Source organism: Nerophis ophidion, linkage group LG19, assembly GCF_033978795.1.
Source record: "Nerophis ophidion isolate RoL-2023_Sa linkage group LG19, RoL_Noph_v1.0, whole genome shotgun sequence".
Taxonomy (NCBI): Eukaryota; Metazoa; Chordata; class Actinopteri; order Syngnathiformes; family Syngnathidae; genus Nerophis; species Nerophis ophidion.
In genome coordinates this window covers 15,526,737-15,549,221 of record NC_084629.1, presented here as the reverse complement: position 1 = coordinate 15,549,221, position 22,485 = coordinate 15,526,737, and the positions used below count along the sequence as shown (strand labels likewise).

The following is a 22,485-nucleotide window of genomic DNA, read 5'->3' as shown; positions in this document are numbered from 1 at the left end:
AGGCACGTAAGAAAACCCTCGTCTCTATGGTAACATATTTGTCGCTTTCACTCATTTGCCGCTTTTCCACTAACGCAGGGGTAGGCAACCCAGAACATTGAAAGAACCATTTTGGACCCAAATAACACAACACTGTCAAGTGCCTATCATATAAAACTTGCGAGTCGCATGAACATTAAACTTTCATATTAAGGTGGGGGCCGCAAAAGTCTTGCGGGCCGCGTGTCTGAGACCCTGCTGCAAAACCTGCCCTTTTAGGGGCCCAGCCGCACAAAATAGGCCCCACCTATGTATACACACGCACAGAGAAAAGGGACAAAGCCACGTTACAAAGGCAATGTTTGGAATAGCTGATATCACTCAGCGGTTCAACAGCAACCATAGCATAACATTTTCTAATATGTTTTTTTTCTCCAAGATATATCTTATTAAAGTCATTAGGAGCCCAAAATGCCAATCATTCATCTATTCAATGTGTTCCCTTGAACCACTTGGCCCAATATTTTTTAAGTTAGAGATACAATGTAATTCGGAGCCGCAAACTGCACCATTAAGTCCATCTGTAGCTCTAAAAATGGCACTGGCTCGCCGTATTAGTATCCTTAATGTGTGAATAGTTTTCGTTAAAAAAAACCCAACTCTTATCACACAGCAGTTGGCTTCTATTTTCATTTGCATAACAGGTACCAGGGTTAAAATGGAACTTAAAACATGTCCTGTACAGGTACAGTAATACAGGTTTTTTGATGGCCACAGTTTGAGCCTGCAACAGATGAATTGACTTAACATATGCAAAATTGTTTTACATATGGAGGTTGCACTGCACTTTAGTTTCATTCATCAAATCCCCTTTACTTTAATATGACGTCAGAGAAATAAATGCTACATTATAAATATTAGGTCTTATTTATTGTTAAGATGACATTCTGTCTGAATTGTAGTGGAAATTCTAATGTGTATGAACATATTTTTTAAATGATTTTTTATTGGCAGGTTCCTGTTTCGTAGCGGTAACCTGGAGCACCCGGGGGACAAGATGCAAAACACCACAGTGGAAATACTGCCCGTCTCCGTAAGAACACACATATACACACTTTTCGCTCATCTGTGTTGCGATATACCAAATGACAGCGTAAACGGCGTATTGATTTTGAACAGAAAGTGTAAGCGTATGACATTGTTTGCACCGCCCAAGGCGACATGCTATCACATGGCTAGTTCACATATTGCGCTGGGATCACAGGTCCATGTGCTGGCTAGCATTTGACCGCTGTCGCCGTCGCTCAAATGATAAATCATTACCTTTTGCTCTTAACACGATGCATAATTTAACTTTGGCTTTTATTTTAGGAGACTGGATTGATGCAGACCAAAGAGAAGTACAAGAGAACCGAAGACCGCTTTTACAGGATAGGTGAGTTGTTAAAAATGGACAATGTGAGATGTGATGTGACAGACTGACCTAAGCGTTATGCTTTCATCATCAAAGTTATAGCTGTGGTTAACTTTTCTTTGCACTTGAATGACTGTTAAGAACATACAAGTCAGTGCAGTGAATCCACTGCATTTCGACTGTTCAGGTTGTTTTGAAAGACAGCTCTTGTCCAGTGTATTTATCCTGTAAGATGGGGGAACGTGCTACAAAATACTCCCCAAAAAGGATAAATACTTGTATCCAGCATCATTTTCTCAGACTACAGCTGTCCTACCGAGTGCTAATAAACACATTCAGTAATAGCTGAGATAGGCGCCAGCGCCCCCCGCGACCCCAAAAGGGAATAAGCGGTAGAAAATGAATGGATGGAAGTAATACAGAACATTTTTAAAAAGTCAGTTTGCATCATGTTTTAGGGTTAATATAATCAAACAAATCTTGTAAGTCGTGAAATTGTTAAATAAATTAACTGATGGAAAATGAAATGGTTTTACTGACGGAATTGTGTTGTACTTTAGATATGGAGGGTCAAATACTAAATTAAGTAAAGAGATCAATCTTTAAATAATTACTTAACTGTCTCATTAATAAGTTATGATTGGAATTAAGTGGTTTTAAATGTCATTATTTTATTTATTGTAAAATTACATTTAATTATTTAGTCATTCAAATGGTTATTGAATGATTTATGAAATAATTAAATAAATAAATGATTAAATAAGTAATTAAATTGTGAATTGATAAAACTTGTCCAGGTTGTCCAGGTTGTACCCCGCCTTCAGCCCGATTGTAGCTGAGATAGGCACCAGCGCCCCCCGCGACCCCAAAGAGAATAAGCGGTAGAAAATAGATGGATGGATAATATAATTTACATATTTAGGGGTTCTGTATTTCGAGCATGAAAGAGTTGATTTGCCATAAATCCCTGTGACACTTGAATCAATCCTCCCCACAACTGAAGCTTTTTGCACGCCAGTACTACAACAGAGATACAAGTTGGTGATCATGTCACATGCTGTTTCACATGGGTATTGTTTAAACACACAGGTCATTTTGAGAAGGGCGTGGCCGAGGGGGCCGTAGACCCCTCCTTCAACCCCGTCCTGGCCTTGCGACTGTCTGTGGTGAAAAACTCTGCAGTGTGGGTCATCATCAGTGAAGTAGGCTAACCACAACACATTATAGTAAATCTCCTGGGTCGTCAAATTCGGAATGGACTCTCTCTCCTTTTCTCCAGATTCATATAAAGCGGATAGCAGGCTGACTTGAACCAAAACCTCGGAGAGACTGCTCACGTTAGAGTCTCAGGCAGCAATGAAGAAACCCCCTCAGAGCTGCTGGTTTGAAGAACATCCATACTTTTTGTTTCTCGTTGGTCACTCTTTGCTTTCTGCGTCCGTCTTACCTCCTGTAGTGAGAATGTGAATACTACTGTCTACAAAGGCAAGAAAACTTGGGCAGTGCGACTAAATCACCCAACTAGCAGCTTTGGAAAACAATCATCTTGGATTTAATGAGGACAAATCATGACACCAGTCAGCTGGCCACTCTTCATGCTGCCAAAATCCGCCCTTGGTCAACTCAATGCTGCCACCCTTGGGCAAGCTGGGGCATTGCACTGTCACTAGTGCCACCAGCTGAACCCGCCATCACCGAGAATGTTCAGTCTAGCCGTTTCCCCCTGGGTTTTAAATGTAAAAAGATGCAGTTTCAAGATCGACACCAGCCTGAACTGACACTTACTCCATTACCTTTCGAAGAAATCTCAGCTATCCCCCCTGAGAGAATGATATATCTCAGCACCGGTCTGACAAAGCATTGTGCATAGAAAAAAAAGCAACAATCAATTTTGAGAAGGAATATATTGATGTGACGACTTATGAAGGTGACTTTAATTTATTTAAAATAAATCTTTTTAAATTGTACAAGAAGTAAATATATTTTTAATCTAGCAAGAGATGTTTATAGTAGTGCAGTATTTTGTTTTTATTGTGCATTTTCATGATTATTGGGGCTGTCATCAACGTCGCCCTCTTTTCTTTTTACTACATTATTACTACCCACAAAACGCTGAATGATAGGAGGGGCGGCAAATAGACTTTTATTTAAAAGATTTGTGCGTCAAGTGTGGAGAAATGTGCCTTATATCAGGTCCCCTTATTGTGTTTCATCTACTTCAATCACACTTGCCAAGGCCTCACCAGCTGGATATTTTATTATTATTTTTATTATGAAAATAGCAAAGAGTTCAATCAGTGTTCAGATGTGTTTACAAATGTGAACGTGATGCATTACATCTTAAACTGTTAGCTTCACGCTGCTTATTGTTACATCACCATCTTTACATGGTATCAAGGAGTGTAAGGACCACACTGAAAAGAAAAAATTACTTCAGGAATCATGGAGATCACAGAGAAAAAGTCCACATTTTTGTACAATAATGTAGTAATCTTGCATTTTAAAAAATGGAACAAATCTGAGAATCTAGTGGGTGGGAAACAAGTATTTTTTTCCAAAATCCAAGATGTTTTTTTTAAAATACATAATTGTTTTTGTGAGGACAAGGTTATATTTTTCAAAAAAAAAATGTTGTAACATTACTAAAAAATAAGTCATAATTTTCATGACCAAAATAAAGTTGCAATAACAATGAAAGTAGTCATAATACAACAGAAAAGTTGGTTGTCCAAGATTACTTAAAAAGAAAGATATTTTTGGGGATGAGAGTTCTATTTTACAACAAACAAGTCATAATCTTGCTAGAATAAAGTTGGAATTTTCAAGAGAAAAAATAGTTGTGTAAAGAAAGTGTTACTACTTCAAAAAAATCATAGGTTTCTGAAAAACAAAAAGAATATATATGTATGTATGTGTGTGTGTGTATATATATATATATATATATATGTGTGTATGTATATATATATATATATATATATATATATACATATATATATATATATGTATATGTGTATATAATGTGTGTATATATTGTACAGGAAAAAACACAGAGGCTATTTCATCCCCACAAGCCTGTTTCGTTTTTCAGGTGAAATTCCCTGAAGAGCAGGGATGACATTGCTTATGTTTTTCCTGACCTAACGTGTGTGTGTGTGTGTGTGTGTGTGTGTGTGTGTGTGTGTGTGTGTGTGTGTGTGCGTGCGTGCGTGCGTGCGTGTGTGTGTGTGCGCGCGTGTTTGTGTGTGCGCGCGTTTGTGTGTGTGTGTGTATATTTATTTATTCAATATACTTTTTCCCAAGAAAGGAGTTTCAACTTTTTTTTATCCTACAAGGAAAACATAATGTTATGAGGGTTAAGTGGAAATACTGTAAATAAGTCCTAATTTAAAAAAAAAAAAAAATGTACTGTACAATTTTTTTTATTTTTAGGACAATGTAGTTTTCCCAATAAAGATACAATCTTACTAGAATAATGTCAGAATTTAAAATATTGCAACAGTATACTCCTAAGAAATAAGTTGTCACTTTTCAAGAAAGAAAACTTTGCAAGAAAAATATGTAGTTTGGGCGTATAGGATTGTTAAAACACTTCTTCACTCTCGTACAATTAACTTTTTCTTCTGTCTTTTTAGTAATTTATGGGGAAAAAACACTTTGATTTGTAACATTTAATTTTGTAAAAACATATCTGAATATGTTTGGCTTAATTGATGTATATCTTTATTTTCATATTAATACTTTTGCTATTTAACAACTTTATTAAAGCTAAATTACGACTGTTTCTTTTAAATGTGGCCTTAATACTCCTTCAAACCATCAGTTCACATCTGCTAATCCACTTAAAAGGCTTTGTTTGTCCACTCACTCACATATCTTGTTTCATTTACTTTTGGAATGGAATGTCATGACTACTGATCGCTTTAGGAGTGCACCTTTTTTTCTTCATTAACATGTTTTGTAAATATGAATATATAAAAAGCAATGTGCATCTTACTGTCACTCTTCCACCTCTCTTGATAGATCTATTCACTTTTGGTGGCTTTCTTTTATTCATGGGGGGTAATGAAGTGCCTTTTTTGAATGGAAGGGATAAAGGTGTTTGACATGCACATGTGTACATACTGTACTTGACTAGTATTTTTGTTGTGTGGCTTGCCAGTGCAGGCTCCTTGATTAAACCACGTAAATGCTTGATGCAAGAAGTGTCTTGATCTTGATCAGGTGTGTTTACTCTGATACAAGGCGGGACACTTAGCCGGATTGTCTCTTTCACCAGGTGAATGTGTATCAATGTCGACTGCAGACAGAAAACATTTAAAGGCTTGAGAAAAACCATACACCTATCAGTTTGTGTGCCTTCATCTTGTACATGCATACTGCCTGCATTTGCTGCCTTTTCCCCCCCACATCCTTTCTCATGGACATGTTTCAAATAAATGATCCAAAAAGTTTCTCTCTGTCATTGCCATGTCAAGTTTTGTTCAGCAGCACCATTCACGTCACCTCTTGATAACGACACATCGTAGTATGACCTGTGTGAAGTTGCTCACCCTTTGTCCAAATCTCCCCAAACTTGTCCCAATTGTTTGTGCTGCAAAAATCTTGTTTGCGTCGTTATGGTGTTTAAGTTATTAACGTTTTATGTTTTTTTATTTTCTGGACGTATAATTAACATGTTTTTAACCATACTTATAACATCTCTTGACTCATTAATTTGTACTGGAAATGTTTTAGTCTTAACTATTATAGTTGAGTTGAGTTTGTTTTTATTTGGAACATGCATGCATACAACATGATACATCACAATTTCCAGTTTCTCTATTCAGCATGTTCAAAAAGCAGAGCTTATTTGAGTTTATGTTCAATTCCTGTTCTCAATTTATTCACAATATACGTAAGTAATAACAATAAATAAATAATTAATGAAGCAAATTATATTTCATATGGTGAGATGAGTAAGATTAGCGATAAAATGAATGGATGGATGAAATAAATTCAGAATGTTTATCATGGTTCTTTTTCCCTAAGATTATATTCCTCTTTTTGTTGAGAATAATTAAATAAAATAAATGGGTTGTTCTTGTATAGCGCTTTTCTACCTTCAAGGTACTCAAAGCGCTTTGACACTACTTCCACATTTACCCATTCACACACTGATGGAGGGAGCTGCCATGCAAGGCGCCAACCAGCACCCATCAGGAGCAAGGGTGAAGTGTCTTGCTCAGGACACAACGGACATGACGAGGTTGGTACTAGGTGGGATTTGAACCAGGGACCCTCGGGTTGCGCACGGCCACTCTTCCACTGCGCCACGCTGTATACTTGTATACAAATTCACTATGTCGTGGAATTCCAGTATTTTCCATGCAATGAATAAAAGGTTTGATAGTTTTTAAGTTATTAACGAATGAAGGAAATAAATAAAGTACCCAGATTACCCTCGCCTGGATCTACGTTCCCATCCTCACCTATGGTCATGAGCTTTGGGTTGTGACCGAAAGAACAAGATCACGGGTACAAGCGGCCGAAATGAGTTTCCTTCGCCGGGTGGCAGGGCTCTCCCTTAGAGATAGGGTGAGAAGCTCTGCCATCCGGGAGGAGCTTAAAGTAAAGACGCTGCTCCTCCACATCAAGAGGAACCAGATGAGGTGGTTCGGACATCTGGTCAGGATGCCACCCGAACGCCTCCCTAGGGAGGTGTTTGGGGCACGTCCGACCGGTAGGAGGCCACGGGGAAGACCCAGGACATGTTGGGAAGAGCTGGACGAAGTGGCTGGGGAGAGGGAAGTCTGGGGTTCCCTGCTTAGGCTGCTGACCCCGCGACCTGACCTCTGATAAGCTTAAAAAGATGGATGGATGGATGATTTATAACTAGCCCTCAAAACCTCCCCAAACCAGTCAGTCGTTGGTGCCAACTATTATAATTACATGTTGCCATTTAATGGAGCTGGTTATTAGTCATAATATGTGAATAACTGAAAAACTATAATAGTTAGACCAAAATTTGTTGCAGCACAAACGAATGGGACTCTTTTAGGCGAGGGGTCTAGGTATATTAATAACACATTAATTACACAATAGCATAAAACATTACACGTTAACTCAAACAGTATATTTAGACATGATTGTTTTGCTGCTCAGACGATTGGGACTGATTTATGGAGGTTTTGACAAGGGGGGGGGGGGGTGCTAGTTATGAATATTGAAACGTTTATAATTTAAAACATATATGTATACCTAAATGTGTGCAGCACAAACGAATGGGACAAGTATGGGGTGATTTGGACAATGTGTGTGGGGGTGGGGTGGTGGAGGGGCTTGGTAGCTTCACTATAGTCAGAAAATTTATTTTTGTAAAACTTAAAAACCATAAGTCTGTGTGTGGTGGTGACGGGGGGTGGGGGGGGTACTTCACACATGTACTAGAAAGAACATGATATTGAAATAGAAGAGGCAATTCCTGAAGGAATTGCGTGTGAATGCTCCAATGCTTAAGTTGAACTGAAACGCTGACAGAATGTAGTATGAATGTAAGAATATTTGAATGGTTTGAATGTCGAAGAATTTGAATTTCCAGGAAAAAAGGAATTTGGTTTAGAACTTGGAAAGAAGTTGAATAAATTGATGAATTTTGGTGAAGAAAACCATATGTTTGAATGCTTTGGAGCAGGGGCGCTCACACTTTTTCTGCAGGCGAGCTACTTTTCAATTGACCAAGTCGAGGAGATCTACCTCATTCCTATTTATAATTTATATGTATTTATTTATGAAAGAGACATTTTTGTTAACAAGTTAATGGTGTTTAATGATAATACAAGCATGTTTAACACACATAGATTCCTTTCTTTCATGAAGACAAGAATATAAGTTAGTGTATTTGATTCTGATGACTTGCATTGATTGGAATTAGACAGTGGTGCTGATAACGTCCGCATTTTCAAATGGAGGAAAAAAAAAAGTCCTCCTTTCTGTCCAATACCACATGAAAGTGGTTGGATTTGGCATCTCATTTGTCCAACTTGCATACTTGTTTTTAAACACTTTGTTATGAGAGTAGCATATGTGTGTGGCCCTTTAATGTCTGGCAGCAGGTGAGTGACGTCAGTGACTGTGCGGGTGGGCAAGCAAGTGAGAAAGCGGTCGCTGAGGGCGGGGGAGAAATACATTGGCATCAAACTCCGTAGCTTGCTAGCTTGTCCACGCTAGCTTTCTGAGACTCTTATTTTGTTAGCACAGGCAGGATGAAGCAGGTCTTTTATGATGAAGACAGGAACTGTGCAGTCGGTCTTTAGAGTTTTGACAGTAGGTACGGAGTCTCTAGAAATAAAATGTGTTTCTCTGCGTCCACCCTGTTAGTAATTTTTTTCTTAAATATGAGCTCGCAGCAGCCAGCGTCATCTCACAAGATCCTCGGTGTCGAGAATGTCAAACAACTGACGAAAGTGAAGTCTTGGTATGATTGATGATTGCTCATTTTTATGTCTATTTTTTAATGCCTGGCTTGAGATCGACTGACACACCCTCCGAGATCGACCAGTCGATCGCGATCGACGTAATGGGCACCCCTGCTTTGGAGCATTCGCACATTAATGACATACATAAGATTCAACACAAACACATACCGTGTCTAACTTTATATGCTCCATTTTAACGAGGGAAGAGCTATTAAAACTTCAAAAATATGCCTATTGTGGCTGTAGTGTCAACATTGGTGAATTAGAAACTCGTTAACAGTATCAATCAGTACAGGGATAATAAATACGGAAGTAGAATATAAAACTACAAACATCCCATGATGCATTTGTTTTGCTACGTCTTCCGGGGTCCCATCATGCAACTGGCTCTATATTAAAAATGGCGCCCGAGCTCTCTTATAACAAATAAAGAAATACCCGACATCACCGCTATCTCTAGTTCCTACAACGCAAAAGTTTTTTTTTAATTAAGTAATATTGGCGTTGGCAATAGTCGCCACTATGCCAAAATATTACGAAGATAAAGAGGAAGACAACACGCCCTGTGCAGGTATCAAGGAGGACTTTAAGGCATGTCTCCTTGAACACGACTGCGTCATTAAGGTAACTTCTCCTTCGTCTTGAGGTCTTGTCTCGCTTTTATCAAGTAATGCTTCGTGTCTTGTAATTATTTGTATTCTCAGGAGGGGAAAATGCCCAGTGAATGTCTAAAAGAAGGCCACTGCAAAGCCTTACAGACGACGTTCTTTGAGTGCAAAAGATCCATGGTAAGTTACACGCTTGAATTGACCCATCTTTGCGAGAAATAACGTTTTTGTAAATTGACTTTTCCTTCTAGTACGGAGCCCCTAAAGCAGTGGTCGGCAACATTTACCTCTCAAAGAGCCATTTTGACCCGTATCCTAAAATAAAGAAGACAATGGGAGCCGCAATCATTCTCGCTTGCATCTGCTGATGGTCACCCAGATAACAACAATAAGGGCGTGCTAGGAAGCCATTGTCTTTGACTCCTTCTACAACATGTACAAACAGCTTGCCAGCCCAGTAACATGTTGTACGTGGCTTCCGCTGATACACGTACATGACTGCAAGGCATGTAGTCAACAGCCATACAGGTTACACTGAAGGTTGTGATATAAAGCACCAAACCCCGTGCGTCGGTTGAGGTGGGCGGGGTTGGGAGAGCGGGGGTGTATAATAAAGCCTAGAATAGTCATGAATGCATGGGATTCTGGGTAATTATGTTGTGTTACTGTGAGAATGTTCTCCCGAAATGTGTTTGTCATTATTGTTTGGTGTGGGTTCACAGTGTGGCGCATATTAGTAAGAGTGTTATAGTTGTTTATACCACAACCTTCAGTGTAAACTGTATGGCTGTTGACTATATCTCTTGCAATCTCGTACGTGTGGCGATAGAAGCAGAGAGATGTATGCGTCCGGCCGGCATGCAGATAGCATGGTGTAAAGGCGGGCGATGACATGTTGCAGAGGACGTTAAAAGTAAAGCCATCTCGGCACGCCCTCAATATTGTAGTCCGAGTGAAAATCGGAGAATGTTAACCCCGGGTGATGTCCGGGAGAGGCACCAAAATCCGGAAACCCCCCGAAACAATCGGGGGGGGGTGGCGATTATGCAGCTGAGCCATGTGAGTGGCCACAGAGTCGCGGGTTGCCGACACCTGCCTTAAAGGGACATGTAGGGAAAAATGTTTTGCAAGACCTCGCAATACTTTTTGCCAGATCTCGCTTTTTTCCTATGTCAGTGAACCGGAAGTAAAACAGATACAGCGATGGTGAACCGGATGTGAAACCGACAAAGCGATGGAGTAGCCCACCCATCATCCGTGGGAGAAGTTTATTAATTTATATTTTAATATTGGACTAATATGTAAAGACATGAAATCGTATTATGGTCCCACAACAGAGGGTAGGCTCCCGCTCCTCCATCGCTGTGTCTGTTTCACTTCCGGTTCACCATCGCTGTGTCTTTTACTTCCGGTTCACTGACATCGGAAAAAAAACCTTTTGCGAGATCTCACAGAAAGAATTGCGAGATCACGCAGAAAAAATTGCGAGATCTCGCAGAAAGTATTGCGAGATCACGCAGAAATTATTGCGAGATCTCGCAAAAAGGTATTGCGAGATCTTGCAAAAAGGTACTGCGAGATCTTGGAAAAAGGTACTGCGAGATCTCGCAAAAGGGTATTGCGAGATCTCGCAAAAAGGAATTGCGAGATCTCGCAAAAAGGGATGGCGAGATCTCGCAAAAAGGGATGGCGAGATCTCGCAAAAAGTTATTGCGAGATCTCGCAAAAAGGGATGGCGAGATCTCGCAAAAAGTTATTGCGAGATCTCGCAAAAAGGTATGGCGAGATCTCGCAAAAAGGTATGGCGAGATCTCGCAAAACATCCATGTCCCTTTAGGCGCTCCATATACTAGTGAGTGAATCATGATGCATGGAATATATAACGAAGTGCTCCTACTCTTTATCTTCAACAACACACACATTCTCATAATTTGCTGATTCACATTACTTATAATCTTTATACAGCTGGACACAAGGTCAAGATTCAGAGGAAGAAAAGGATATTAAAGACCCAAAATGGCGCCACGTGATAAAGACTGGATGACTAACTGTACCTTGTTGGATTCACCTTCATCTTGAATGACACATACACGTCAAGGCATCAGGTAGCAAAGAAGGACTGCCAAATGTTTACTAGCACTAAAAAACTGTATTATAAAATGAGCAGCAAATAAAAAGGTATCTATTTATGCTTGGTGGCCTTACATCCTCAATATTATTGGGAGGAATGATCTGCATGAGGGGCCAATTGAAAAAGAAACTACAATAGAGAACAAAGTAGTCATGACAGAAGTCATAATATTAAGGGAAATAAGTCATAATTATACAAAAATTAAGTCGTAGAAACATTTTTTTTTTGTGGAGGGGGCATTAAAAAGTTATTGGATTTTCATCCCCCAGAAAATAACTGACAGTAATCAAAAAAGTAATTGGCATAATATTGCAAAAAAAAGTTAAACTACATATTGGAAGAGAAAATATAAAATGATAGTATTAATCACTGCTAAGTATTGTTAAAAAACATTTTTTTACAACTATTGTTGAATTTACGTTTTTCTAGAACAAAAAAAACTTTCATATTCTTAAGATTAGAACCATGTTTTCTTATACTTCTTGATTTTATTCCAGTGTTTTCTTTTCAGTACTTCCTTTAGGAAGAAAATGTGCCACAATAAACCGTAAATTTTACAAATTGACAGATTTAAAAAAAAAAATTGAAATGCAAGTATTGAAAAGGAAAACAAACATTACTTTTTTCAACTCACACTGATAATAAAGTTGAGGTATTTTCATTGTAATTGATAATAACATTTTCTAAAGGTATGGATTAAGGGTGACGTAAGAAAGGATGTAGGTGAACTCAATCATAACATTAAGAACTATTTCAACGCCGCCATCATCATCGCCTCAAACTTCTCCATATCCACTTTCTTCATGATGACAGCCTTGTGAGTCTTCTTTAACAAGCCTAAGGTATCCACCACCATCATGCCTCTTGTGTGCGTGCCTGTCAGCTCAACGCTAACTGGGTAGCAGTCGTTCTCTGTGACAAACTTGTCGTCCACGGCGGCGGCCATCGCGTACGAGTCGCAGGAGACGAAGCCCGTGCCGGCCACAAACTCCTTTTGGGAGCGCTCACTCTGTGACGCCTCGATGCTGTGGCGGAAGATCTGCGCCATGAAGTGAGCTTTGCGCGTGTCTTGCGCTAACCATGCGTCACAGAACTCCTATGTGGAAGCATGCAAAGCGTTAATTATTAATGTAGTTCCCCCGAGTAGACAGTGCATTAGTTTACTGCCATTTGAAAAAAACACTTCCAATAAATACATTAATTTATCCAAATAATAAATTGAGTCTGTATTTTATATGCAAAGTAACACCATTGTTCAAACCTTAGTTATTTTTCTGACGCCAGTAAACTATTGCAGTATGATACGTAGCAATACATAGAATAATATAAAGTGTATTAGAGGGAGAGAGAGCGAGAGAGAGAGAGAGAGGGGTATTTGATACATAGTAATACAGAGACAGAGAGAGAAGTATTTGATACATAGTATTACAAAGAGAGAGAAGTATTTTATACATAGTAATACATAGAATAATATAAAGTGTATTGGAGGGAGAGGGAGAATAGTACAAAATCCAAATATTTGATACATAGTAATACATAGAATAATATAAAGTGTATTGAAGGGAGAGGGAGAGAGAATAGTACAAAATCCAAATATTTTTATATACATAAAATCTGTATTGTGAAAAATAGATTTGATTGCTGCCCTGTAACAAAACAGATTGGGTGGTCCTTTGCAGTTGAGTAAATAAATGCCGAATATGGTACCATCTACTTACTATTTGTGTTGTATGATTATGCATCTTTTTTTTTTCTTATGTGTGCCTTTGAAATGAATACATTAGCAACATAAGGGTGGCAAAATATGTTTAATGGTCAAAACGATCTGGACCAAGCGCACAAACTGCCATCCCTGATTGCGCAAAAATTAGAAACAGATCTCAGAATGATGCTGAATTTGAATCCTTCTCTGACAAGTGTCAATCAAATGTTAGGATTATTATATTTTGAATAGGTATAATTTTCATTGGGTCTCATTGGAATAAGCAGCTCTAGCTCATATTGTTTTATCATGTGTCTTTGAAATGTAGTATAAAAGAAGGCGGCTCACCCAAGAGAGCTTGCAGTAGCAAGTAAACTCCCAGCATGCCAAGTAGGTTGCACACTGGTAGTCATTCAGTACGATGTGCGCCGCCTCTGGATCCGCTGCAAAGTTGAACTCGCCGCACACGGTGGTGTTCCCTCGAGCTGCACAATCCAATCAAAAACCATCAACATGAGTCGGTCGACATACAGTAGGTCAGGGTTTGTTTTTGCCTCATCCCTCACTTAAAGCTTGAGTGAAGAATACGCTGCCGACCCGATAAGTCCGAAAAAGAAAGAGATGGTACAGTATCATCTGCTCACAGATGCTACTGGTAGTGGTTAGTGTCCGCCCTGAGATCAGTAGGTTGGGAGTTCAAACCCTGGCTGAGTCATACCAAAGACTATAAAAAAATGGGACTCATTGCCTCCCTGCTTGGCAGTCAGCATCAAGGGTTGGAATTGGGGGTTAAACCACCATAAATGATTCCCGGGCGCGGCACCACTGCTGCCCACTGCTCCCCTCACTTCCCAGGGGGTGATCAATGGGATGGGTCAAATGCAAAGGACACATTTCACCACACCTAGTGTGTGTGTGATAATCATTGGAACTTTAACTTAACTTTACATAGTGGTTGCTGAAGCACTCTTTAGCAAGTCCTGGATAAATGAATCAACTCTCACTCCTTAATGCTTAAGTCACATGCAGAATTCCCGCAGGAGTGAGACAAAAATACAACCTTAACTACTGTAGACAGGTTATCAACATAAGCGGGTTGCACTGCACTAACATTCCGTGTTGCCTCCCATGATGTAGAGCCCTCGCAGCTTGCCAGGTAAAGACGGGTCCATTCTCACAGCCAGAGCCAGGTTGGTGAGGGGCGCCGTGGCAACCAGAGATACCTAAGAGGGTCATGTCATCAAGCAACCGTTTCTAACCTTATTGATGGAACCTGACTCGACATTTATTATACAACACCATAAACAATTTCAAAGATTCCCAGAGGGATACATTGTAGTTCTCCACGATAACAGTTTATGACGGGGTCTCCTCACCTCTCCTGGGTTCTCTTTGACAATCCTGATCAGAGCTGAAACGGCACATTCCTCTTGCACCAGGTCCAGACCTGGAGCGTTTGGGTCGGGGGCATCTCCCAGCCCGTCCTGGCCATGGAAGTGTCCCGCGTCTATTGTGTTGCCAAGGAGGGGCTTAGCTGCACCTTTAAACACTGGAATCTAGCACAGGAAATGAAGCATTTAGGACATTATCGTGAGGAAAAAAGATTTAAAGCAGGGGTTTCCACAGCTTGTTTTTTTTTTATTGGCCCGTGGAACACTGTAGAAGTAACTTTTGTTTTTACATTTTTAAACGTTGACACTATTAACACCAATAATCAGACACTTTGCTACTGACAAAACAAAGCAAATTTTTGTATGTAAATCAATAATATCTTAGTCATTTTAAAACTAAATTCAAAAATCAAAGTGGCCCCAACCTCTTTCATCCTTTCGGTATTGGGGCCCACAGTGAAAAAGGTTCTGACATCCCAGTTTTAAAGTTATCATAACATGTGGGAAAATCAGCTGATTGTAGTTATATATATATATATATATATATATATATATATATATATATATATATATATATATATATATATATATATATATATATATATATATATATATATATATATATATATGTATGTATGTTTTACAAAAATCAATCAGACAAAATGTCATATTTTGTAATTATAGTCATTTATTTTTAAGGCATTTAAAGTACCAGTATAGTGGAAAAACAAGTTTTCTCTATATTGAAGCTATCATCTACAGCAAGGGTCTCAAACTCAATTTACCTGGGGGCCACTGGATGCAGAGTCTGGGTGAGCCCGGGCCGCAATAAAATATTTCTTTAAAAAAATGTTGCATACTCCTCAGCATGTCTAGTTGTGTAATGACGTTTCAAATTGTATCCCTTGTGCACCGCAACTTTCTCTGTGCAAATAAGACATGTCGGGGTGCCCCTGTGCTCAACAAAGAAATATTGCATCTCCCACTTTTCCTGGAATTGTCTTTGCTCATCACAAACCTTTCTCTTCACTGCAAGCTTTGAAAAAGACATGTTTGGGGTTTTGGAATATATTTGTATTTAGTCGACGCACAGAGAATAATGTTATTTCCGCAGCAATGTGTGTCGTTCCGCTTTTCCTCCCTACAGCAACACGGCGATTGGCGGACAATATCCGGGAAAGTACCGGTATAGCAAGCGCAAAAAAGTGACGGCTCCCGGAGTGTTAGAAAGGTTCCCGAACGGAGTGTTATCCGGCATCATACAGAAATATATGTAGTGTTCATCGTGTGAGGCAATGCAAATCAAACAATAAAAAAATACCAAAAACGGTCTGAGTTGGTCCAGGTTATCGGGGATTGTTATTACTGACGTACAGGTGTCGCGGCGTGACTGCAGCCAGGCACATAAGAAAACCCTAGTCTCCATGGCAACGTCTTTGTCGCTTCCACTCACTTGCCGCTTTTCCACTAACGCAGGGGTAGACAACCCAGAACATTGAAAGAGCCATTTTTGACACAAATAACACAACGCGGTCAAGCGCCATTCATATAAAACTCACGGGACGCACTAACATTAAACTTTCATATTAAGGTGGGGGCCGCAATTGGCCCTCCGGCTGCGTGTTTGAGACCCCTGATCTACAGTAAAAATCTGATTTATGATACCTAAAGACTTCCAAAGTTTGTGAGTAAATAGATATGATCAAAATAGTATCAATCTCACTGAGATTCCCGAGCCATTTTGGAAGATAATGAGGAAGCCAGACACATCATCGTGTGACGTCGAGGTAGGAACTGCAGATCCTTTACCCACCAAAAACAATGCAAATTGTGCAGACTTTGTGAGAGCCAACAACGATTACTTTGGGCAAATTATGATCAATTAGAACCCTATATTGTTGATCCTGAATATAAGTAGGCTAAGCTACAAGTTTTAGAAGCTCTGCTAAACAAATCCAGCTTTAGTCAAACACTACAGCATCATGCAGTAGTATTTATAAGCGCTAAACAAGACAAACTACAAACATGATAAAATTATAGCTTACTGTACAATGTTTGCGCTTCCTTTTATAACGACTTATAGGATATCCATATTTTCCTGTTTACATGAAGAATTAATCATGATGGCCTTGAAGAGTTAACAAGAAATTCTCATAGACACCATCTTCGGTTGTGTGTTTGACTCCATCTTCGGGTTTACATTGAATGTCACAGATGAAAAGCTTCTAGATTCAAGGCAAAACCCTCCTAATATCCATATGAGAGTCATGATTTATAATCTACAATAACTTTGACAAGACGAGACTTAATAATGCGGGAGCAGCAGGACATTGCTCACAGTAAAATTATCAAGTTGTATTTGTTGAAAAAGTATAGGTAGTAGTTTTTTGAGCATGTGTTCTCACATATTGAGATAATATGGGAACAATTCATAACTTACGAATCATATTTAGTATTTTAGCAATAAGCTATTATTTTGTCTGATGTTTACCACCTAGAAAAATGGTGGCCCAGCATTAACTGAAATGAGCTTGTTAGACAAGCAACTCATTTTCAGACGGTCCCTAAAAGTCACATGACAGCAATACATTGCAGCTCATTGTGTGACAGCCTGCTATAAAAAAACAAAAACAAGCCTACTCACATCAAGTCTTTCACAAGCTTGCAGGACACGCAGCGTGTTCCTGCACACGTTCTCCACCGTGGTGTTGCCATGCACGCAGGTCACCCCCAGAAGGTCTACGTTGGGGGCGGCCAAGGCCAACATGATAGCCTGGGCGTCATCCACGCCGCAGTCTACGTCCACCAGCAGCTTCTTCCTCATGCTGGACCCTGGAAGAGCAAATAATTGCTGATTTACCAAGATAATAAATAACTTGTGACCACGCTTTCATGGTTCTGGGTTCACCAAAGCGGAACACCACCTACCTGTTTGGTGTGAGAATAAACTCAACTGTGTGACGACTGGATAGAAATCAGCTGGTCCTAACCTTTAGACAGCCATAAAAATATGTTTCCTGTAAAGGAACTTAAATCACCTTTGGGTTAAAGCAGAACTGAGCTCCAATGGTGTTGACCCCTGACCTCACCAATGAACATTCCAAGAAACACACCAAAAGCGTGCTTTTTCCAAGGCCAAACATATAGATCAGTGGTTCTTAACCTGGGTTCGATCGAACCCTAGGGGTTCGTTGAGTCGGCCTCAGGGGTTCGGCGGAGGTCAAAACACACCCGTCTCGTCGTGTAAATACAAACTTCTCCCTATGGGCGTATTACGGATACGGCAACAGCTGACTGATTGGCAGGCGTGTAATGAGTTGAAAGTTTATGCACTGTGTTGGTTTTGTTGTTTGAACAAGGTGATGTTCATGAACGGTTCATTTTGTGCACCAGTAAATAAAACATGGTAACACTTTAGTATGGAGGACATATTCACCATCAATTAGTTGCTTATTAACATGCAAATTAGTAACATATTGGTTCTTAACTAACTACGGGCTTCACGGTGGAAGATGGGTTAGTGCGTGTGCCTCACAATACGAAGGTCCTGCAGTCCTGGGTTCAATCCCAGGCTCGGGATCTTTTTGTGTGGCGATTGCATGTTCTCCCCGTGAACGCGTGGGTTCCCTCCGGGTACTCCGGCTTCCTTCCACCTCCAAAGACATGCACCTGGGGATAGGTTGATTGGCAACACTAAGTCTATTTGTGTTGGCCCTGCGATGCGGTGGCGACTTGTCCAGGGTGTACACCGCCTTCCGCCTGAAGGTAGCTGAGATAGGCGCCAGCGACCCCAAAAAGGGAATAAGCGGTAGAAAATGGATGGATGGTTCTTAACTAGTCATTAAGTACTTACTAATGCTTTATTTAACATGGCCTTATTATAACCCTAACCCTGACCTTAACTCTAACCAAATAACTCTAAACTAAGTCTTTATTACTTAGAATATGTTCCCCTAGTGTCCAAATAACTCTAAATTAAGTCTTTGTTACTCAGAATATCAATCAGAATATGTTCCCCTAGTGTCCAAATAACTCTTAAGTCTTTGTTACTTAGAATATGTTCTCCATACTAAAGTGTAACCAAAAATATATGACTTTGTGTTGAATTAGAAATAAATAAACACATGTATTTTTGACTATATATAACGAAGGGTTCGGTGAATGCGCATATAAAACTGGTGGGGTTCGGTACCTCCAACAAGGTTAAGAACCACTGATATAGATATATATTTGTGAGTAATAATTACATGAGAATTATACATGATAAACCGCATTATGTCATTTTATTGTCCAAACCTGTAAGTTGCCTGTGTTTATTTACACAATATATTCTAAACGCACACCTCCTATGGTTCGGTACTATATTAACAACATGCATAATTCAGATGAAAAAGTCTGTTTATATTATAATCAACTAGTGAAATGTGGATTACCTCCTGCTGAAAGCGGCTGCAACCGCAACAACATATCGCGCACACAGCGCCATGCGGCACAAAGATAGAACTTGAAAGTCGAGGCAAAGAATGAGGTCTCACTCGGTCGTTGGATAGCGTCGTAAATGTGTGCCATTGTTTTTCCACATAATCGTATAAAATGTAAAAAAAAAAACGTTAAAACAAATCAAACAGGAGTATATAGTTAATATAAGTACGTGTTGTCTTACATTTAACGCGAAGTAAACAATGCCTTGTATTTGTCCTAAAGTGCATCTCTTACCGATATAAACGAGCTATGTAAGACATAATGTCGTCACTTCCGAGTGCGACCGTAAGAACCGTAACCGACAGTGTTTTTACAAACTACACTATATTTATTTTATACATTAAAACATTTCAAATACTGAGATACACATATTGTAGATACACATTGATTGATTGAAATATTTATTTCAAACCTGCACAGTACAAAAAACACTTTTTTTTTCTTTTTTACATTTTGGCAGAGATAATCATGCAAGGCTTGAAAAGGGGTTGGATGAAACAGATGCTTGTAATCAGAGGTGGGTAGTAACGCGCTACATTTACTCCGTTACATCTACTTGAGTAACTTTTGGGATAAATTGTACTTCTAAGAGTAGTTTTTATGCAACATACTTTTACTTTTACTTGAGTATATTTATAGAAAAGGAACGCTACTTTTACTCCGCTCCATTTATCTGCAATCAGGTCGCTACTCGCTACTTTTTTTTTTCGATCTCTTAATGCACGCTTTGTTTGTTTTGATTTTGTCAGACACGCATTCAAAGTAGGAACTACACATGCTTGCGTATCACCAATCACATGCAGTCACTGGTGACGTTGGACCAATCAAACAGAGCCAGCTGGTCACGTGACCATCACACGTAAAACCCGACATGTGGAAAAACTTATTGGGGTGTTACCATTTAGTGGTCAACTGTACGGAATATGTACTGTACTGTGCAATCTACTAATAAAAGTTTCAACCAATCAATCAAAAGTGTAAAGGAAAAAAGACACTTTTTATTTCAACCGTACTTCTCGTCAAAAGCCTAAAGACTGATCCCCCAGTTCCTGTCTTCACAATAAAAGTGCCGATCCGTCGCGCCTGCGCTAACAAAATAAGAGTCTCCGAAAGCCAGAGCAAACAAACTAGCAAGCTACGGAGTTTCCCGACAATGTATTTCTTGTAAAGTGTATAAAAACGAATATGGAAGCTGGACAAATAAGATGCCAAAAACCAACGACTTTCATGTGGTATTAGACAGGAAAGAGGAACTTTTTTTCTCCTCCATTTTGAAAACCGGGACGTTATCAGCACTATACTGTCTGATTCCAATCAATGCAAGTCATCAGAATCAAGTAATACACCAACTTATATTTTTGTCTTCCTTAAAGATAGGAATCTATATGTTAAACATGCATGTATATTCATTAAAACACCTTTAACATGTGAACAAAAACTGCAAAATAAATAAATATAAATTATATACTGTATGGTATATATACATATATGTATATATATATGTATATATATGTGTATATATATATATATATGTATATGTATGTATATATATATATGTGTATATATATATATGTATATACATATATATGTATATATATATATATGTATATTTATATATATGTATATATATATATATGTATATTTATATATATGTATATATATATATGTATATGTATATATATATATATATATATATATATATATATATATATATATATATATATATATATATGTGTATATATATGTATATATATATATATGTATATATATATGTATATATATATATATATGTGTATATATATATATATATATATATATATATATATATATATATATATATGATATGTGTGTATGTATACATGAGGTAGATCACCTCGACTTGGTCATTTATTAAGTAATTGATAAACGTTGAAAAACTTATTGGGGTGTTACCATTTAGTGGTCAATTGTACGGAATATGTACTGTACTGCAATCTACTAATACAAGTTTCAATCAATCAATCAATCAATGAATGCCTACTGAGCCTATGGTGCTGTTAAGTTCTTGTGGCTCAATTTGCCTTAATTTATTTTTATTTTAATGTATTATTATTTAATATATAATATTGTTTTAGTTGCTTAAGAGATATTCCTGGCTCTGAATTTGCTCATTGCTATTTTTATGTTTTTGTGCATTATTTGTTGCTGGAATCATTAAACGAACAGGTTACTCATCAGTTACTCAGTACTTGAGTAGTTTTTTCACAACATACTTTTTACTTTTACTCAAGTAAATATTTGGGTGACTACTCCTTACTTTTACTTGAGTAATAAATCTCTAAAGTAACAGTACTCTTACTTGAGTACAATTTCTGGCTACTCTCCCCACCTCTGCTTGTAATATCCCAACCCCTCTCACTCATTCCACATTTAACATAAACAATGTAACACAAGAACAATACTATACAACCAAAAACAAGAAAAACTCTTGTACTCTAATAATACGATAGTACCACTGTTACTAGATTAGATTAGATAGTACTTTATTTATCCCTTCAGGAGAGTTCCTTCTGGAAAATTAAAATTTTCAGCACAATCCCATTCAAGATCAGACAAACATTACAGGGAGACAGCAGGATCGCTGAGACAAGACGAGACAAAACACACACACACAGGCCCAAACACTCTCTGACCATACACCTCTCTCCCATCGCTCTGTGCTGAGGTCATCACTTTCTATTTGGGTCCCACATAAACCTTAAGAAAGTCAGTGACTTCACTATAAAAGTGGGTGACATTGTTATCACCAGGAAAGATGAGATCACCTACCTAGGTTCCATTCTAGAGTCCAATCTTTCCTGTGATAAAATGGCAACCAAGGTAATCAAAAAGGTCAACCAAAGAACGAGATTCCTCTACAGAATCTCCTCTCTGGTCAACAAAAGCACCTTAAAGATTCTAGCGAGAAATCTCATTCAACCCTTTTTCGATTACGCTTGCACCTCCTGGTACCCCAGCACCCTCAAAACTCTCAAATCTAGACTCCAAACATCCCAGAACAAGCTAGTCCGGTTACTTTTAGACCTCCATCCCAGATCACACCTCACTCCAACCCACTTCTCCAAAGTGGGCTGGCTCAGGGTGGAGGACAGAGTAAAACAACTTGCACTGAGCCTAGTCTATAAAATCCGCTACACCTCCCTGATACCGAAGTACATGTCAAACTACTTCCTTAACGTAAATGACCGCCATAACCACAACACCAGGGGGAGCTCCACAAACCACGTTAAACCCATATTCCGATCTAACAAAGGTCTTAACTCATTCTCTTTCTATGCCAATCAA

The 22,485-nt window shown here is 38.8% G+C and overlaps 3 protein-coding genes across 5 annotated transcripts in view; 2 read left to right on the top strand and 1 right to left on the bottom strand.

Moving 5' to 3' along the window:
• Positions 1 to 5,844, top strand: part of mgat4a (alpha-1,3-mannosyl-glycoprotein 4-beta-N-acetylglucosaminyltransferase A) — a 68,617-nt gene extending 62,773 nt beyond the window's left edge. The window contains exons 13-16 of the mRNA XM_061879302.1: positions 994 to 1,072; positions 1,351 to 1,414; positions 2,483 to 2,595; positions 2,673 to 5,844. Coding sequence (XP_061735286.1) covers positions 994 to 1,072; positions 1,351 to 1,414; positions 2,483 to 2,595; positions 2,673 to 2,699 — 283 coding nt within the window. The 3' untranslated portion in view covers positions 2,700 to 5,844. The remainder of the gene's footprint in view (positions 1 to 993; positions 1,073 to 1,350; positions 1,415 to 2,482; positions 2,596 to 2,672) is intronic.
• Positions 5,845 to 9,206: 3,362 nt separating this feature from the next.
• Positions 9,207 to 11,644, top strand: LOC133538048 (cytochrome c oxidase assembly factor 5). 2 transcript variants are annotated; one of them, XM_061879300.1, is made up of 4 exons: positions 9,207 to 9,471; positions 9,552 to 9,635; positions 9,707 to 9,765; positions 11,421 to 11,644. In XM_061879300.1, exons 1-4 carry the CDS (start codon positions 9,370 to 9,372, stop codon positions 11,497 to 11,499), a joined length of 324 nt encoding a protein of 107 aa, XP_061735284.1. In that variant the 5' UTR covers positions 9,207 to 9,369; the 3' UTR covers positions 11,500 to 11,644. The 2 variants fall into 2 exon arrangements, with proteins under 2 accessions (XP_061735284.1, XP_061735285.1); XM_061879301.1 differs by lacking the exon at positions 9,707 to 9,765 and having other exon boundaries at positions 9,216 to 9,471.
• Positions 11,645 to 12,161: 517 nt separating this feature from the next.
• Positions 12,162 to 19,245, bottom strand: si:dkey-4e7.3 (uncharacterized protein LOC402865 homolog). 2 transcript variants are annotated; one of them, XM_061879299.1, is made up of 7 exons: positions 19,113 to 19,245; positions 17,608 to 17,696; positions 17,324 to 17,511; positions 14,665 to 14,844; positions 14,400 to 14,511; positions 13,637 to 13,773; positions 12,162 to 12,682 (listed from the first exon to the last, which is right to left on the bottom strand). In XM_061879299.1, the coding sequence occupies exons 3-7, from the start codon at positions 17,501 to 17,503 to the stop codon at positions 12,335 to 12,337; spliced, it is 957 nt and encodes a 318-aa protein (XP_061735283.1). In that variant the 5' UTR covers positions 17,504 to 17,511; positions 17,608 to 17,696; positions 19,113 to 19,245; the 3' UTR covers positions 12,162 to 12,334. The 2 variants fall into 2 exon arrangements, with proteins under 2 accessions (XP_061735283.1, XP_061735282.1); XM_061879298.1 differs by having other exon boundaries at positions 17,608 to 17,669; positions 19,113 to 19,201.
• Between the last annotated feature and the right edge of the window lie 3,240 nt (positions 19,246 to 22,485).